The sequence below is a fragment of the Callithrix jacchus genome, chromosome 6 (assembly GCF_049354715.1).
Source record: "Callithrix jacchus isolate 240 chromosome 6, calJac240_pri, whole genome shotgun sequence".
Classification (NCBI taxonomy): Eukaryota; Metazoa; Chordata; class Mammalia; order Primates; family Cebidae; genus Callithrix; species Callithrix jacchus.
Window position 1 is genome coordinate 128508705 of NC_133507.1, and position 19761 is coordinate 128528465.

Here is a 19761-nt window from a genome sequence, read left to right on the forward strand (position 1 = left end):
GCTGAAAATAAACATCACTAATACAAATCTTCTTTGTTCATTTCCTGATCTGCAAAATTTCAAATTCTTAATCCAAGTTCTAAAGAGATTAGGGCTTTGACATGCCTAGATTTCTGTTAAGACTAATTTTACCTGTTTCCTTTTATTTAGTGTTTTAATGTGGTTCTAGATATTTAGGTATGTCAAGGTCCTAGTCTCTTTAGGACTTGGATTAAGAATTTGGAAACTGTGCAGATCTAATTGGAAAAGAAAACCAAAAAAGGACAAATACTTTGCAATGGGTTTACATTGCTGCCTGGTACATCTAGAAGAATTCAGCAAAGACTCATCAATTGCTTTCACATCACACTCAGTTACACTAGAGCATTTAAGCAAGCTGAGGCATGGTGGCTCACACATGTAATCCCAGCACTTTGGGAGGTCGAGGCAGGCGGATCACAAGGTTAGGAGTTCCAGACTAGCCTAACCAACATGGTGAAACCCCATCTCTACTAAAAATAGAAAAATTAGCTGGGTGTAGTGGTGTGCATCTGTAATCCTGGCTACTCAGGAAGCTGAGGCAGGAAAATCACTTGAACCTGGGAGGCAGAGGTTGTAGTGAGATTGCAGCACTGCACTAGAGCCTGGGTGACAGAGTGAGACTCCATCTCAAAGAAAAAAAAAGATTCCAGCTGGATCTTGAATATTTTTTATCAAGTCTTTTTGTGGAGCAGATTGATAGAAAATAAAACAAGGGCTTTCTTTTCTAGAATTCCCAAAACATTTATAATAGCTACTACATAAAATAAAATGTACACTCACTGAGGATCCACATGGCTTTTTCATCCATCCATTACTTGCTTACCCAAAGGTGTAGTGGGTCCAAGTACCTGAGTTTACACAGTGTACCAGTCACTTTACAGAACATACAAACATTTGCCCTATTTGTTTTTATTCTTAAAACAACTCAAAAAATAATAATAACTGGGCCTAGGTTAGGTTTACTCCTCACTACCTTAAAATGTTTGTTCAAAAATCTGTAATCCAAAATTTAAACCATATCCTCAGTGAGGTACAGCTCCTACTTTAGAATATGGAGAGAGGTAAGAAAAGATTTTGACTGAATCCCCAAACTGCTGACGACGATTGTGTTTGTGTCCAACACGGTCGCCACTAGCCACATGTGGCAATGAATGCTTGAAATGTCGCTAAGGCGACTAAAAAAACTGAACTTTTAATTTAACTTTAATTAACATTAAGATTAAAAACTGAAGTAGTATAAAAATATTTCACCCTCTTATTTTGTTAGGACTGCATTTAAGTTTCACTATTGAAAATGTAGCATAAGATACCCTGGAAGCATGCAATAAACACTGGACTTAGTATTAAAAAAGAATGTAAAATATTTCTCACTAATAACTTTATATATTGATTTTCTGTTGAAATGGTTATATTTTATATATTAATTTGGTAAAACATTATTAAAATTAATTTTACCTTTTACTTAACTTTTTTAAAAATGAGGTTACTAGAAAATTTAAAATTAGATATGTGGCTTGCATGTATTTCTATTTTAGACAGCACTAGTTTAAAATATATTTTCTATGTAGAAACCCCATCAACTCGAGCTGAAAAGCTCATCCTTCTGATATTTTTCTCCATGCCCAGCCCATAGTCTAGAATCCCAGTGTTCCCATTTCTACATTCCAGCCCATGGGAGAAGCACTCGCCCAGGCTCAACCTTGGAGTTATTCTTCACTGTGAGAAAGCTAGGGGAAGAAGGACTCAGCAAACAAGTCCAAGTCCAAGTACTCCACCTTTGTGGAATCTCTCCTCTCTACCCCTGCATTTATTTTCATTACTATCAGCCTTGCTGTTTGCAAGGCCCTGAATGCCTCGCTGCAGGCAACAGCAGCCCTTCTCTGTTTCAACGGATTGCCTCCCTGTTGCTGCATCAGGATCACCTGAGGCACTTATTAAAAAATGCAGATTCCTAGTTCCCATCTCAGATCTTCTGTATCAGAAACTGTTTTTAGCATCTCTGTGCATGGGTTCAGGAATCTGAAGAAGTGACACGTAAGCTGAGATATGAAGGAGAAGGAATTAACCAGGTGCAGGGGGAAGAAAGCTTTGCAGGTTTCAAAAGCAGCATGTACAAAGGCCCTGGGATAAGCAGTTTGTGCTTTTAGAACAGTCATTAAACCAAAGGCCCAAAGAAGCTTTCTTCTCTGATCCTTCATCCCACCCCCAAACTTAATAGAAGGTTTAGTCTCTCTCGCTGGCCAGGATGTAAATTCTGTGAGGGCAGGAGCCAGATTTGACTTGTTCTCCACTTTATCCAAAGTGGCTAGCACAAACTTTATACACAGTAGATGCTCAGATAATACTCTTATTTACATTTAGCACCCAAAAAAGTGCAGTAATAAACACGAAATAATTTCTGTCTTTAAATTGTTCCCATCCCCTGTAACCATTTCTCTTTAAATAAGCAGTCCTCTAGCACAGTGGTTCTCAAACTTACTAGAATTCCCTAAAGGGCTTATTTAAAACACAGGTGGTGAACCCCACCCTGAGAGGTTTTGATTCAGTAGATCTGATTCACTAGGGGAGGGCCTAAGAATCTGCATTTCTAACAAATTCCCAGATGATGCTAATGCTGCTGGTCCAGAGACCATACCTCAAGAACCACTGCTATAGAGGGGAAATAAAAGGAACTCAACATCAAAAACTAGATTACTCTAGTTCTGGCTCTGCCACATAATAGGAGTGTGGCCTTGTAAAGGTATTTAATAACTTCTTTGGGGACTTATGGCCCTTAACTGTGTGGGAAAGGAATTAAAAAAAAAAAACACAAAACTATCCCAATTCTTTGTAGTCATGAAGATTGGATGGAACCTAGTACATGAAAGTGATTGGTCAATTAGAAAGTCCCCAATGAATAAAAAAATGTTATTAATGGTGTTTGATATTAAAGGTGCTATTCATAGTGGTGGTATCAACAGGGAGCTTACAGACATACAGGAAGCCAATGAGAGAGGTGGAAACAGAGAACTTCGTCACCTGTATGTGCAAGGCAAGGGCACAAGGGCTTCCTTATAAGACTTTAACTGGAGCCCAACCTGCCTCATGGAGCACAGCCAGGGAAATACACAGGATTAAAGAAATCCCTAGGGGCCACATGCCATTTTTAACAACTGTTAACTTTTTCTAAAACGTTCCTTTTGAGAAAAAGAGTTAGATTCTTAGTGAATTTGTTTGACATGTTGGAGGAAGACTGTGTTGGTCATGAAAATTAGTTACCAACCCAGATGCTTAAATAAATTTAACTGTTGAAAATTAAAGAGCTTTTGCAATGTGTAATTTGTAAATCCAATACATGTGTTTTCAAATACTTTACTGTGTTTCTGATAAGCCAAGGAATGCCATAAAATTATTTTTTATTTAATTAAAAATGTATGCAGTATTCTAGCAGCTTCCAGTGTGCTGAGTGAGGTTTAGCCAACAAACACCACTGTTCCCCACCACCTTGACACAATGCAAAACAAAAACCTGTAACTGTTCAGATATTACTATAATTTTCAAAAGACTGCAAACTCACTTAATAATTTAGAGCTCAACAACACTTATACCTGAAGCTATATGTGCTCAAGTTTTGAAATAGGCAAGCCTGATAATTTGGGGAACCTACATTTTTTTTAAGCAACAAGTTTAATTTGTTTGCTTTTTTAAAAATTTAACTTTGTTTTTATTCTTTTTGTTATTGTTCTTCAAGGTTAACTTTAAAAATTATTTTAATCAGCTTTTTGGAGTTAAATCCAAATAAAACTTAATGTCATCTTGGAAATTTAAATATATTTTGGTGATTACCAGTTACAATAAAGTTAAAAGCTAGGTATATACTAAATTTGAAGAAAAATGTTATTAGAACATTAATCTTTCCCTTTCAAGATGACAACTACACCACGTGAATTTGTTTGAAACTCATTTGCAGGCCATTTTTTTTCCATTTAGAAGCAATGGTATTACTCTGTAAGTCAAGTTCTCGCAAGTCAATTTGATGTATTAAATAGAAAGTTGATTATTAAAAACTATGAATTTTAACTCACGTTTAGTCAACTTTTGTTTTTTGCTTTCAAATATAAAGATCACCATACTGCAGAGGATACATGCAGGAACAGACTCTTACTACAATGACCAAGTTATTATTATTATTATTTTTCTTAAAGAGAGTGTCTCGCTTTGTTGCCCAGACTGGAGTACAAGGGGGCAATCAAAACTCACTGCAACTTCCAATTCCTGAGTTCAAATGATCCTCCCACATCAGCTTCCCAAGTAGCTGGGACTATAGGCTCTGGCGCCACCACACCTGGCTTTTTTTTTTTTAAAGAGACAATGTCTCCCGATGCTGCACAGGCTGGTCTTGGACTCCTGGCCTGAAGTGATCCTCCCACTTCAGCCTCACAAAGCTCTAGGATTACACATATGAGCCACTGTGTCTGGTCCCAAACTATTAATTTTTCAATCACCTTAAAACATTTTAAGAATGACGAAAAAAATTCACTTTTGCTCCAAACAACATGTTCCAAGCATGGGTAATATCAAGGTATCACTCTGAAAGTGATACCACTAAATCAGAAGTACACCCTATGGAAGTAAGTCAACATAGAGAAGGAAACTTCCCCTAGAAATCCGATCAATTTCAGAGGTTGGCAACTTAAGTGTACAACTCCTAGTAAGTATAGCCAAGGAATTAATTTTTCTTGCAGGGAGGGAGGTAGTAAGAAAAAGATAATTGGGAAGTACACAGATTTGAGGGAGGGTACACCTGCATGACACCCTACTGGGGAGATCTTTGGGAAGCCTGAGGGCAGGTGAGAGGACTATGTGTCTGTGAACCACAGAAAATGCAGGGATGTGGAGGGCCAGGGCAGGTGGGGAGAAGAGACTAAACTAGGCCTTATCAGATCAGGGACCCATGGTGGTCATCCACTGGTACATATCACATTAGCTGACAATGCCTAATTTACTTTCCTGGAAACACTAAATGTTTCTTTTTTTTGCTAACCAAAAATTTAGAAATATAAGCCTAAATAATTTATTATTTGGATAAAAGTTAACTTTTTGCTATATACGTGTTTTATATATATATCTTTTAAAATACCATTGATCTATCTATATCTATTCATATATATGAAATATATATTATATATAATATTACATATATAATATATAGATATAGATATAGATAGATCAATGGTATTTAAAAAAACAAAAAAGGGTAATCCAAAAACCGCATAAGATCTGCTTCTGGAAGCTATAAAATAAATGGCTTCAGTTACCTAAATTTATTTTAATTAAGTTAATGAGAACAAAATTGATATTCCCTGATTATATAAATGCAGATGGTAGAAAAGCATGTAAATAGCTCATATGGTAATTTTCTCTAAAATTAAAAAAATAAAGGCATTTTTATCCATCTTCAAGAAGCCCAAATGAGGCCAGGTGTGGTGGGTCACACCTGTAATGCCAGCACTTTGGGAGGCCAAAGCAGGCAGATCACCTGGGCCCAGCCCAGGCAATGTGGTAGGACCCTGCCTCTACAAAAAAATTAAAAAATCAGCCAGGGATGGTGGTGCACACCTGTGGTCCCAGCTACTTGGGAGGCTGAGGTGAGAGGATCACTTGAGCAGGAGAGGCTGAGGCTGCAGTAAGCAGTAAGCTGTGGTTGCACCACTGCACTCTAGCCTGGATGACAGAGCAAGACCACGTCTCAAAAAAAAGAAGAGGCTAAATTAGATAATTTACAACCAGATCATGGAGAGAAGAGCCCTCCTTGGACCAGCTACAATTCATGTTGAATAAATATGAATCCAGTTCTCCAGAGCGTTTGAGAGGCAAATATCAAACCAGTGAAGATTTAAAACATCAATATGTCTACATAATTCTCTTCCAAAATGATCAAACATTTTTTTAGAGACTAAATTTCCCCACTAGCTAAAGCAATCAAATACGTACCTTACTCAAATATAGTCTAAAAAAAGAGTAACCCCAAAAGAAAAATTTCATTTGTTTGTTATTTGGATACACGATAACCTAGGACAGACGCTCTCCACTAAATCTATGTACTCAGGAAAAGATGTACATAAAGCCATGCCACTTATTTTTCTACCTTATCACCCATCACTTCTTACATAACCCTCTAGTCTCCAACATCCCTAGACAGCTCCCTCACCCCACCCGGCTCCCACCCAAGCCCTTCTCACTCGCTGGGATGTCCTCTGCTCAGAATGTGCCTATTCTCCACATGTCACCCCATCCCTAAGGATTTTTCCTCCTTGGAAATCTATACCCTCGTCTAAGTTTTCACTCTTTGACCAGTTATTTACTATTTCCTGTAGATATTTATCCTTTTGTGCCTTGATCCCTTGCCCTGCTTTTCCCCACCCACATTAAATGAAAAGTGCTTTTAAAACAAGGACACCTTATACCCCCAATGGAATAAATACTGATTAAGTATCTACTGTGTGTCCAAGCACTGGGCTAGATGCTTTCTCATTGGCCTCTTTATAATCAAAGTCTAGCACAGGCTCAGACGCACTGTAACATGTACTCAATAAAATGTTTGCTAATTGAGACATCAGACCATCAAAATCCAGCAGCATGAAAAGCTGTATTACTACCTTGCCTTCCAGCTTCACAAACCCTAAATGCATTATCTCCGAAACACTTGATCTCTGTCCAACGGTAAACAGGAAAAGTCAAATACTTAGACTTCTGGTCTAACTCACTGGCAGTGAAAGAAACAGTCTCTTCAGTGTGACAAGTTAGATTCAACAAGCATTAATTGTTGGTTCTAATATACGCCAACCAATGACATTGCTAGAGATTAAAGCTAAAGAGAAAGGCTCTTCACATTAGAGCAGCTCCCGGTTAGGAAAGCACCATGCAATACATGCAAAGAACATGAGACTCAGTGTATTTGACAGATGTGTGTAATGTGGACCTGTGAAACAGAAAATCCCTAAGACTTGGTAAGACTATTATGGCAGGTCTTGTAGAGAAGATAAGCCTCCCTGAAACTTGAAGGACACCAAGGACAAGGGCAATAAGCATTTCATGGAGAAGGAACAGCATGCACAAAGGCCCAGAGATAACCGACAGTCGTTTATCATTCTGAGGTCAAGGGTAAGTATGTGAGGAGGACTCTTAAAAATGGACTGGAGAGGTGGTAGTGCCAGATTCTAAGGGGCCTTGATGACAAACTATCCCCTCAAGAGACTGACTGCCTTGAGGTCGGACCTCACATCTGTGCATACTTGTGTCCTCAGAGCCTGGCACAGTACGTTGTCCTAGTACTTTCTAAACCATATCCTCTGGGAACTGGCTCTAGACTGACTCTGGTAGAGTTAGGGACTCCTTCCTTCTGCTCGCCTAACTTCCTCTAGAAGAGACTCATCATGTTGCTTGAGTAAACTGTGTATATTCTTGAGCACCACAGAACCAAATGGTCCCTTTAAGAACAGAGAACTTGAGCACCACAAAACCAAATGGTCCCTTTAAGAACAGAGGCTAGGCTTATTCACCTTAGTATTCACAAGACTTAGACTGCTGGACACATGTCAAAGACCCTTAATTAACCCAGCTAAATGAACATACCCATATTCTACTAGTCCATCTCCAAACCTTCCTTTAAGCAGTTACCTAGATCTTCCTACATCTTTCTGCTGCTCCCTAACAGGAATCATTAGGAAGAAAACACAATGACTGAAACCACCTATGAAATCTACATTCACACACACACACACACACACACACACATGCACTCACACACATCCTGCCCTCCCCCCAAATCTGCAAACAACTTAGCACAAACATATTGACACCCACATATGTAGAAACACCCCCACACAATCTGTCATCCTGTATACGTCTAACCTCAAACAGCCTTAATTTTGTCTCTGCTAAACTCTCACAGCTACAAAATACTTTCTCTTCATTCTTCTACTGAAGAATGAAGGCATTCTGGGAGGAAAATATCAATGTAATGTGACTTTGCACTTTGGAAGGGGGAAAAAGAGGTGCAAGAAATATTGAGATGTAGTTAATTTGACCCCATATGGTTTCCTGCTCAAGTTATTAATTTCCCAGTCACTTCATATTATTCCAATAATGTAAATTCTCATGAAATACAAGTAACTTATGTTTCCATTCAGAACTTGAGCCATTCCACAGAAACCTAGTTTTCATGCAGTTATTTTCATCTTGCACTGTGCCACAAACTACAATGTACTAGGATGTTACCCTTACCATTTCATACATTTAGAATTTCAGAACTCAAGAGTTTTATGTTAAAGTATCTGCATTACAGGCTTTTAAAAAAAGGATATTAAGACTAAAAGCATAGCAGCAACTGCCAGTTGTCCCCCTACATTCATTCTCTCCTTATCTATAGTAAGAGTATTCCCAGGATTTTGTTGCACCTATGGCCACCCAAAATAAAGACTATATTTCCAAACTCCTTTGCAGTTGCTTGTTCACATATGACCAAGTTCTGGCTGATGAGACATAAGTGAAAGTGACAAATGCAATGTCAAGCTGTACTTACTTATTTTTCAGATGGAGTCTTGCTCTGTCGCCCAGGTTGGAGTGCAGTGGCACAATCTCGGCTCACTGCAACCTCCCCTGCCAGGTTCAAGTGATTCTCCTGCCTCAGCCTCCTGAGTACCTGGTATTACAGGTATCCACTACCACACTCAGCTGATTTTTGCATTTTTAGTAGAGATAGGGTTTCACCATGTTGGCCAGGCTGGTCTCAAACTCTTGACCTCAGGTGACCCACCTGTCTTGGCCTCTCCCAAAGTGCTGGGATTACAAGTATGAGCTACCATGGCCAGTCAATCAAGCTATACTTTTTTAAAAGTAGGTACATCCTCTCCCTTCTCACTTTCAAAATATCTGCATGAAAACTAGATTCCTGGAAAGTAGGCCTGGTGGCAGCCACCTTGAATTGCAGGGACCTGGGCAATTCCTTTGGAATGGAAACCCAAGGGATGGGTGACCCACAGAACAAAAAGAGTTTGGGCTTCTGACAGTTCTCAGTGCAGACTTTACATTAAAGAGAAAAATCTTACATCTTTATGCTTCTGTTACCTTGAGTCTTTGTCACAAAAGCTTCATTTATGATCTAATTAATTCAAAGCATAGCATAAATGAACAAAAGCAATCTCACTTCTTTTCTTCAGAAGGGGTGTCAGAGTTTCTGGAGATGGTGCCCCATGTGTACAAGTACAGTTTACTGGAAAATAGACATATACACAACTCACCATCAGGAGACCAGTGCTCTAGTCCTAGCTTTTACCACTTAAGATGTGCCCTCAGGAAAGTTACCAACTCTTTGAGTCTCACTTTCCATCTCTGCAAAATAGAGCTTATCCCTTCTTTGGTACAGGCCTCAAAGGACTATTGTGAAGTGTGAAGAGAGATGATTTCTGTGCAAGTGCTTCATATACTGCAAAGCACTATACAGGCAGGGTGATTATTAAAATATTTTACCCCAAAATCCTTCTTTATGCAATGTAGCTCATATTCACACCCAGTACCTGAATATACCTTCCTGGTGAATAAAGAGCCTGCAATCACCTGTTCTAGCTAAGATGGTTAGAGATCAATTTGAGATGTCAGGAGCAGACCACTTCTGGAGCCTGGTGTTTCATTCAACCATCAAAGATAAGACCTCAAGCCCCAACTCCTCAACTTAAAATGTGCCATTGATTAGAAAGCCAAAGGGTTTCAACCAAACAGTATAAACCCAATACCACATGGAGAAAAACTGCCCAAAGCCCATATACTACTAAAATATGGTGCTTATCTTACCACATCTCATATCTCATCTGCTGAAAGGTATTTGGCTTTTTCTATTGGATATATGAATATATGAATGGCAGAATCACTCCCTGATGAGATGTCTGTATTTTCCTTCCTCATGTAGATAAACATATAGTAGAAAACTAAGTGTAGGAGAAAGGTACATAAACTAGATAATACATGCATCTCTGCAGAGAACACCTCAAATAATCATCAGCCAAGACATGTGGTCCAATTGCACCCATTTTCAATGGGGGATACGGTGTTTTAGATCCTAGTACAATGGGCTGTTGGCTAATAATTATTGAGGCCTTACTATATGCTGGCCACTACAGAACCTAAGGGCTTTACGTATATTCTGTCCTCTAATTCTCTCAATAGCCCGACTGCTATTATCCCTCCCCATTTTTCAGATGAGGAAATAGAGGGCTGGAGAAACTAAGCTGTTTAAGTTCACCCAACTTACATGTGGTATAGTCAAGAATGAAACTCAGGCCATCTTACCTTCAGATCCACACACTTAACCACTGCCTCACTCTGCCTTTTATATAAGCAACAACAAAGTAGGATCAATACTCATATTCCCTTTGGAAATATTTTCTAATAAAACAAAAGTTTCAACTGGAAAGAATGTCAGAACTATTTAGGTGCACCTATATAACAGCTGTTCTAATTTTTAAAAAATGAATCAGCAATGGAATAGAATCTACGGAGACGGGAAGCCAGGAGTGTGAACTACAACACATTTGCCCTTCCCTAGAACCCCTGGTCTCATTTCAGCTCACAGGATGGTGCTACTGACTACTAGACCTTAGTGTGGGTAGAAAATTTTTTTTCAGAGAATACCTCATATTAACTTACCAGCATTTTTTTCATTTCATTCCCTCACCTTCTCAAAAAACACCTGTGTCACCTAACATTTCTACATAAACCCAAAATGGAAACCCCCAAGGCCAACAGCAGAGGAAGGATTTCATTCTTTCTTTCTTTTTTTTTTTTTTTGAGACAGAGTTTCACTCTGTTGCCCAGGCTGAGGTGCAATGGCACGACCTCAGCTCAACTGCAACCTCCACCTCCTGGGCTCAAGCGATTCTCCTGCCTCAGCCTCCCAAGTAGCTGGGACTACAGGCGCACACCACCATGCCTAGCTAATTTTTGTATTTTTAGTAGAGATGGGTTTTACCATGCTGGCCAGGCTGGTCTCGAACTCTTGACTTCAGGCAATCCACCCACCTTGGTCTCCCAAAGTGCTGGGATTACAGGAATGAGCCACTGTCCCCTGCTGGATTTCATTTTTAATCTGCACTTCAGTGTGAGATGAGCTGCAGCTTCATTTCTACCTGCCACCCCTTTCTGCGGGGTGGATGCTGACTGGGCTGGAGTGAAGAAACACCAGGTAATAACATCCCTGTTCTTGGCATGTTCTTTACATGTCAAGCAGCCTGATGGTGCTTTACCTGTGCTACTTCACAGAAATCTTTCAAGGTAGGTGATTTTTCCATCTTAGGGATGAGAACACGAAAGCCCAGGGATAGACACCCAGCTAATAAGTGGCTGAGCTGACTTTTGAGTCTGGGTCTGACTCCAAAGCCTGTTCTCCTGCAGCATCATGCTAGGATTTCCTAGGAAGGAAGCCAAGAAAGGGACACAGGAGCAAAAGACCCCACCCTTCTTCCATCATAGCAGAGGTCCTCTCATCCCTCTGCTACATTCTCTCCCACACCTCACCAGGAAGCTGATCAAAGAGGAGTATCAGTTTGTGTGCTCTACAGGGACAGAGAACAGGCAGTGGCCAGGCTGTGAAAGCATTTAAACAGACCTGCATGGTCCGGTCTAGATACTAGCACAGGTGGCTCCTGAGTACCCAAAATGTGGCCAATCTGAACTGAATGTGCTGTAAGTGTAAAAATGCACCAGATTTTCAAGGCTTTCCAATAGAAAAAAGAGATAAGGAAATGTAAAATCGCTCATTAATAATTTTTATCAATTATTTACATGCTGAAATGATAATGTTTTGGATATATTGAGCTAAATAAAATACAATATTAGAACTAATTAGTACAATTAATTACTTTTTAAATGTACCTGCTAGAAAATATAAAATTATATATGTGGCTCACGTTACATTTTTATTGGAAAGTGGTCTTAGAGATCATGTTAAATAATCTGTACTTTAAGAACAATGGCAGCCATTGTGAGCTTTTAAACAGAGACATAACATGATCAGAAATGAATTTTAAAATCTTACTTTGGCTACAAAATGGAGAATGGGCTGACAAAGGCAATGAGCCAATGTGGGGAGAGTTTTACAACTTCTAGAAGAAGAAAGATGACAGTGGCTGAAACAGTGCTTATAGCAGCAGAGATGGAAAAAGCAAACAAATGTAAATCATATTTAGAAAGTAGTGCCCATGAGATTAAAATAAAAAAAAACAAAACACTGATTAAAAGGGCCTGTATCAGGGATGCCTCCCAGGGTTTTGCTATGAGCTGAGTGAACGGGGCATTCAGCATTCATCGTCTGGTATTTACACATGCACAAAAAAAAGTCTATCAAGTATCCTAGGGTCATACTAGCCTGTCTCCATGAAGTTCCCCTGCAAGAAGCATGAATCATAGATGCTCTGGGGATTTTGGAACTAGTGCATGCTGTTCCAAAGCGCTTTCCTTCTGAAGAGCTCCCAGAAGTGCTTCAAGATTTTGCCAAGTCAAAAAACACTTAGGAAAGCTGTCGGAAATGATCGTAATTGATGCTAAGACCGGGAAACAGGCTGAAAGCACAGCAAGTGGAATGGACTGGGGTGGAAGAAGGGTGGGGTTGGCTCCAGTGTCCCTTTCTTGGCCTAGGAAATCCCAGCATAATGCTGCAGGGGACAGGCTTTGGAGTCAGACCCAGACTTAAAAGCCAGCTTGGTCACTTATGAGTTGGTGTATCTACTCCTGGGCTCCTCTAGGGTTCCATGTTCTCATGCCTAAAATGTGAAAATCACCACCTACCTTGTAAGGATTTCATCCAATGGCTGTTATCACTCAGGCTTTCTCTTCCACTCCAGCCAAGTCAATACATGTCCCTTTGGAAGGGATATCGGGTATAAACAAAACTTCAGGTCATCTTACCTCTCACAGGTGAAAGCATGACAAATCTCAGTAAAGGCTAGGCAGGTTGTTCTGGTGTTAACTACACAGGGAACCAAACACCACGCCATGGCTGCTGTGGCCTCAGAGGCCTGCTCCTTCCAGGGCAAGCATTATCATGAATAATTAAAGCCAAGCTCTGCTTATCAAAATAAATGAACAAAGGATGCCTCTGACACAGTAGTCCTCCCCCTCCCGTGCTTTTTTGGTTGTTTTAGGAGACCACTTTTTCTCAGCTACTGCTCCTACCAATTTGATCATCTTCAGCGACATCCCTATCAGTTTGGGAAAATTAGCAAGCTTCTCCTCCATATGGAGCTGTGGCCATAAATCACCAATATGAGTGTGTGTAAAATTATATAGCATAGGCCCAGTGTAATAATAAACACATTTATATTTTATAACTGCTGTTTTCTCCACCTTCAAGCCGCTTCATTGCCTGGGCCCCAGAGGATCCCAAGCACTCCCCACTGGCTCCTGTGTGCGGCCGTCTTGCTTTGTGTGCAGTTTAGTTCCCCCTGGTCACAGACTGCTATCTGCCAAATGCCAGCCGGCTCTTCTTTGTGCTGCAGTGGGCAAGGAACCATTCCAGCTTACAGTTCTCTCTGCAGCAGAACACAGACACAAATGAGCAGGTGACCTTTCAAACCACATCAAAACAGGCCCTTGACCCAGAGACCTCAAAACTTCAGTGGGTTCGCTGTCTAAATCACCCAACTAAAAAGACCTATGTTTGCACAATGTGATTGTATTTACACAAAGATTTAACGCCTCAATAGAGCAAAAGCTATTCAGTTAATTTTAATTATTGCTTTATTCTTCTTGCAACAGCTTTTTAAAAAATGCTTAACAGTGAGCCTATGGTAATTGGTCCTATAAGTTTTGTACCTGTGGTCCTTGTAGCTCATACAATGACAGGAATGGGAAGGGTGCATGAAAAGTTTTCCCTGGTTGCAAAGGGAAAACTTTCCACTTTCGGGCTTTGCTCATTGACTATTCTTTTTGTATAAGATGCACACCAGGAAAACCACAAGAAAATGCTTAGGATCTGACAGAGTGAGGGGGTTTCTAACCCACACACAGGTGGGTTAGAAAGCATTCTAAATGCTTAGTAGCCAATTATAAGCAAGGAAAAGGCTATTATCAAATTGGGTCCAGGGCCCATCAACTCTAACGATTTATTAAGGTTATTTCCATGGCAGGTAGGATGAAATAAAAGTGGGAATTTTGAAAATACAAAGATGTACAGGAACACAGAATCACACTCAAAAATACCTATAGACAAACAATCCTTAAAAGAGTGGAGCCCTCAGGGGTAACGTGTGTTATTCCTTCTGCCTTTCAGGAATTTGTCTTTTGGTATTATTATCTTTTCTTTCTTCAGATCTCTGGAAGATAATATAAGTGCCCATCACTCTGAGGTTCCTGTAGATCCTTTTGGCAGAATGCTAGAAAGCAGCTATTCTTCTTCACTGTGTGCTTTTCTGAATTCAGAGGAGAGACTGCTGCATATCTCAAGCAAAATCATAACCTGAGTTTGGGATCTTTGCCCATTAGTAGACTTACAATTCCTGTATTTACCAAAGATTTTTATTCTTAAGACTTCTAACCCCTCTATACATATCCTCAAATAACTGGGAAAAAACAAAGATAAAATAAAATTATCCTTAGCTCCACACTTACCATACAAACAAAAATAAAGGCACAGAACTCATTTCTTCAGCCTCACCTAGCAAAGCTCTGGTGTAACTGAGAGAAGCATACAACTTACAGACCAAGATCCACCCATCCATAACTTCCTTCGACCTCTTTAAGGCATTTCCATTTGGATTTTCAGCTTAGTAAGAAACAGGATTGCTAAGGTGCATTCTTTCCAGGGGTTCAGAGAAAAGCTTCTATTTACTGTGTCTCATCATGAATTATCTAAAATATGCAAATGCACTAGTACTGAGACATCACTTCAAGAATTAATACCTGGCATTTGTTTGTGCCTTCAAAACTTTCTTCATTAAAATAGGGGAAAACCAACTAAGATCAAGGATTCTTAGGTTCAACCAAAATAGACAGAATGTAGGAATATATAAGATAATCACTCAGTTTTCTTAGTTATTCTGAATTTGTAGTCATACCGAGCAAGTCAAATAACAACAAATATTAAGCCATTTATTTTTCTGAACTGTAAACAAAACTAAAATAATTTATATTCTTTTTAACTTAGCCTCCCAAAAGAAACAACTGATCTCTAAAGGAAAAACAGAGTAAGGCAGGCTCTGTGACTGTTCAGCAGTGAAGCCTTTGAAAAATGATTCTTTGAGCTTCAGTTCCCTCATTTGTACAATGGGTATAATGAAGATTTACCCCATAAGTGAAGGTTAAATGGAAGGATGTATGTGAAACACTTGGCAACTGTAAAGATCAATACAAGTGATATTGCTTACTTAGGTAATGTACTAATGTGGAGCAGCCATTCCCAGGCTTGGTACCCAATTGTTTTTCACTCCCAAAGCCAATGAGTACAAATGCCTTGGCCTACCCAATTGCTTTAGCACATCTGCTCTGGGAAGCTGACTAAATAACTCACTGCATCTTTAGGTCATCAAGATAAATATTACTAATTCCCTACTGGGTCTAAAACTAAGGTCCGATAACAACCGTGATCCAAAACATGGCACTTAGCATGACCCCACGAGGCCAGCTCACTAATGGCAATCTCTCCAAGTGGCAAGGGATAAGCTAATATATGTAAAAGCCACAGATGTCACGTATTCCCCACAGCCGCATTCACATGTATGAGAGGAATAAAGTCAGCAGTATTATCTCCAAACAGCAAGGACAATGCCATACAATTATAATAGCATATTGTCCATTGTATCTGGGGATGACACGTCTGACAATGTTATTTTCTATGCACGTGAATGTAGCTCAAAGGGCCAATGCATAATTCACAGCTCCTGACAAAATGCAGACATAAAATATGTGTCTATTAGATAAAGCTATTTAAATCCTTTCCCCTGAAATAGCACCATTCTCCCTAAGAACTCAAAAAGCTTCCAGTATGTTCCTCATGGTGCTGGTGCAAACCAGAACGGTGAATAGTAGGAAATGCACTGAAATAGCAAATACCAGTGCAATATACAGTTTTCCCAATACAATTTCCCAGGGAAAACACGTCACTCTTATTTCTTCATGAACAGTTAATCTTCTTTTTGATAACGAGGAAACAACTGTTACATTTCAGCAAGGCTACGGTACTGGAGAAAACAGGTAGAGAATGACAATGGTGTGGCTCGTCAGCACCAAGTCAGCTAAACCCATTTCCTGGCAAAACAACTCCCTACCACACACCAGCCTGGCAGCTGATGTGATCAAACCACTGTCTCAGTAAAATTTCAGATTATTACAGGTCAGGCGCCTTCTGCAAAAGGGGAGGGCATGAGGCTCGTGAAGGGTCACAATCACGAATCTTCAATCTAGGAAGTGAAGCATTTAGTGGAGGCAGGAAGATTTCTTTCTTATCATAAGGGGAAAAGTGGCACATCATCTAAGTCCTGACAGAAATAATAAATAATGCAGTATTTCCATTTAGTCAATATTGTTAAAGATCATAAAAGGGAAGAAGGCAAGACCTGGTGGGTAGTCTTAAAAGGATAAGGAAATGTTTTGCAAGTGGTTCAGTGCAACCTACGGGGAAGAGGACAACTAAGGTTGCATTAGGCCAGGGTTTCTCAACCTTGGCACTGTTGACCCTCAGGCCCATATGATCCTTTGCTTCAGGGTTTGTCCTGGGCATTGTAGGACACTTAGCAGAATACCTGTCCTCCACTTCCCAGATGCCAATAGCATACCCCCAACCCCAGATATGACCATGAAAAATGTCTCCAGACATTGCTAAATGTTCCCTGAGGGACACAATCTCCCCTGGTTGAGAACCACCACATTAGGCAACTAATGAATGATCTCACATTTTGGGAGAGTGGCTGGACCAAAAGATTTGCTCTCACACATAATGGCCTCTTCAGACATTGATAGGATGTCCCAATAACCTTCTTAAGCCATTGTGTGACTCTCCCATTCCTGTTATGCCCTTACTGGCTTCAGAAGTTCTTAAAAGTTCAGGGAAGGCCCATCTGTGTGGAATGCTCTCCCCGAGAGCACAGGCCACATAAGGTTTTGAGTATAAGGTGTCCAGTTACAGTCTGAGGGGGGCTGAATCCGGCTCTGCTCCTCAAGCACAGGGTAACTGCCCCATGCAAAGGGCACCTTTTTCTAATTCACACAAAAGCATATTATGGTTTAGCAGCAGCCCTGCTGGGAGACTAGCAGCCATCAGATTCTTCATTTCCAATTTTGTCAACCAGTTTACTTGATGTCAAAGGTAGCAGCTTTGTGTGGCAATGAGAATTAGCAAAGCAGGTTTTCAGGACTGAGGAGAACCAGGAGTTGAAGCAGCTCCTCCTTTCTTCATTCCCCAAAGCATGCTTGCTTGTATGCCTGCACTCTCACTATTGCTTTAAACATGGAGACATCAAAAGAAAAAAGATCTGCTCTCCCAGAAGAGTACAATGAGAGGAAGCTCAGAAGCATGCACTGATGTTCTAACCATGACCACCTTCAGCCTTCAAAGCCCCCTGCCTTGGCTTTCCAGGGTCTTGCCAGAGCCATAGTGAGGCTGTGTAACCACATCCAATCAACCAGTGAAGAGGATGGCTGGGTGAGATAACTCCCCAGACTTCTTTGGACTTTTCAATCTATAACCTGCTTAAGTCAAACAGGGACAATCCATAACATACTTGCAAAGTTGCTACTCTGACAGTCTGCTGTCAACAAAGATGAACCACTCAAACAAAACCACTCCCCTCCCAAAGTCAGAATATACAACTTGTCAAGTGACAAAAAGATATTCTGACTTCTGACGGTTTTTTGTAAGTAAATGGCTAAATCATTTAATGGGCAAATGGTTTTGAGTGATTAACAACTGGTCCTTTTAATAGAGGTAGCAGAAATAATATTACACCTGGTCTGTAAGTTGTCCTCTGATAAGATGATTTTTCTTTTGCAATCTGAATGCTACTGATGGCTAGCTGGTTTCCTTTAGATAGGTGTTAACACTGCGATCTTCTCTCGATCATCCTGGCCTAGTTGGAGAGGCCTTCTGCCTATGTTAAGGGTACTTTAAGTAGAAATGATTCCCTAAAGCCTGAATTTATCTTATGGTAGAAGGGCTTGTAGCTCAGGCCAGGCCTCCTCCTGCTTCAATTGTGATAGGGTATGGTGGATCTCATTAGTATGGGAAACCAGTAACAGCCATTAGTGTCAAATAAGAGTTGCCTTTGCTAACTATTTCTGTGCACAGTCACACAACATGCACTGAGTTTTCTCAATAAAACAGCTCCTTCCCAGGGGAATAAAGCTGCCTCTTCAAGGGGCCCCAATTTCCATACACTTTCTCAACCATTTAAAGTAAAATCTCCTTGGAGCATCCCTTCAATTCTGAAGAATCTTCCCTGTCACACTTCCAGTGAGAATTTCAATCATGATGAAATGGAAACTTCTACTTCAACCAGAGATGACGACTATATGTAAAGTAACTACCTTTTTATTTGTTTTCTCAATCACAAAATTGATTTCAGATTTTGCATCACATTTGTTCATTTGCCATCAGGAAAGCAGCTATGAAGCAAAATGTGTTCTCGCCATGTAAATGCAATGTCCCACTGAGAAACACCAGGACATGTGCTGTGCACGTCAAAGGAATAAAACCCGTAATAGGAAAGTCAAGGGTTTAGAAGCCTCCTTTACTCCTTCATAATAAAATGGTCAGGAAAATTCCATAATGTGTTTAGTTCATTCTATTTACTACTTTATGCTCTGATATCAAGAAGAATGGCTACAAAATAATTTGGTCCATTTAAGAAACAAAATGGCACTATCCTTAAGATGTTAAAGATGCTGTCTTGTTGTAAAGTATGTTTAATATCTGCACAAATTCTATTACTACTCGTATCAAAATATAGGTATATATTTTGCCAGGTTTTTTTTCATGAAGAAGACCAAATCTGTCATTTAAGTGTTTCAAATGTCTTGGTTCCTTTAAACTATATTTATAAGTTATGCAGAGAAAGAAAAACTTAAAGACTTTAATGTGTTTCCACAGCTAAAGGATTTAGTTGAGAAGGCAGGATGAGGGGCCGCAGGTGCCAGACATTGTGTAGAATTTGCACTTATGCTCCATTAATTGCCAGCATATCTTCCTCTCCCTTTTCCTCCCCTCCCCCGACTAAATCCCTCTGGAAAACAGCAAAGCAGCAGGCCCAGACTGGTACCCAGCAGCAACACCAGGAGCAGAAGTAGCCAATTACCCTCCAGAATACAAAGAGGGGTGGGGGGAAATGATGCAGTTACCTAGCAACCAGAAAGAGCAGAAACAGCTGTGTAGCAGGCCCAGGCTGGTACCCAGGAAGAAACAGGATAGCCAATTAGCACACTGTATTTAATGCTGATGTGGTTTCCTAGTAACAAGCTGTACAAGTCTGTCTGTTGAATTTTCTCCCTCCCGTTCTCACATTTTCCTCAATCATGCACAGTATTACTATTTGCCCTAATTACTGTTTCTCCATTGCTTCCAGCGACCATTATTTTGTCCCCAGAGAAATTGGAAGAACTCAGGAAAAATCTTCTGTAATGACAGTATTTAGTTTCAAATTCAGTTTAGCTGTAAGTGTTGAGACACTAAACAACAACAACAAAGAATAAAAAAAAACCAAAAAGCCAGTAAATTGCCCT

General features: G+C 40.1%; 1 protein-coding gene across 5 annotated transcripts in view; it reads right to left on the minus strand.

Annotated features, from left to right (window-relative positions):
• The window catches only part of KLF7 (KLF transcription factor 7), a 91688-nt gene that overhangs the window by 18980 nt on the left and 52947 nt on the right, over positions 1-19761 (minus strand). Inside the window, exon 3 of one of the 5 annotated variants that reach the window (XM_017973672.4) lies at positions 13376-13583. The exons of the other annotated variants lie outside the window; for them this stretch is intronic. Within the exon in view, the coding sequence (XP_017829161.1) occupies positions 13501-13583 (83 nt within the window). The 3' untranslated portion in view covers positions 13376-13500. Of the gene's footprint in view, positions 1-13375; positions 13584-19761 lie in introns of those variants that run through there. 5 annotated transcript variants of the gene reach the window in all.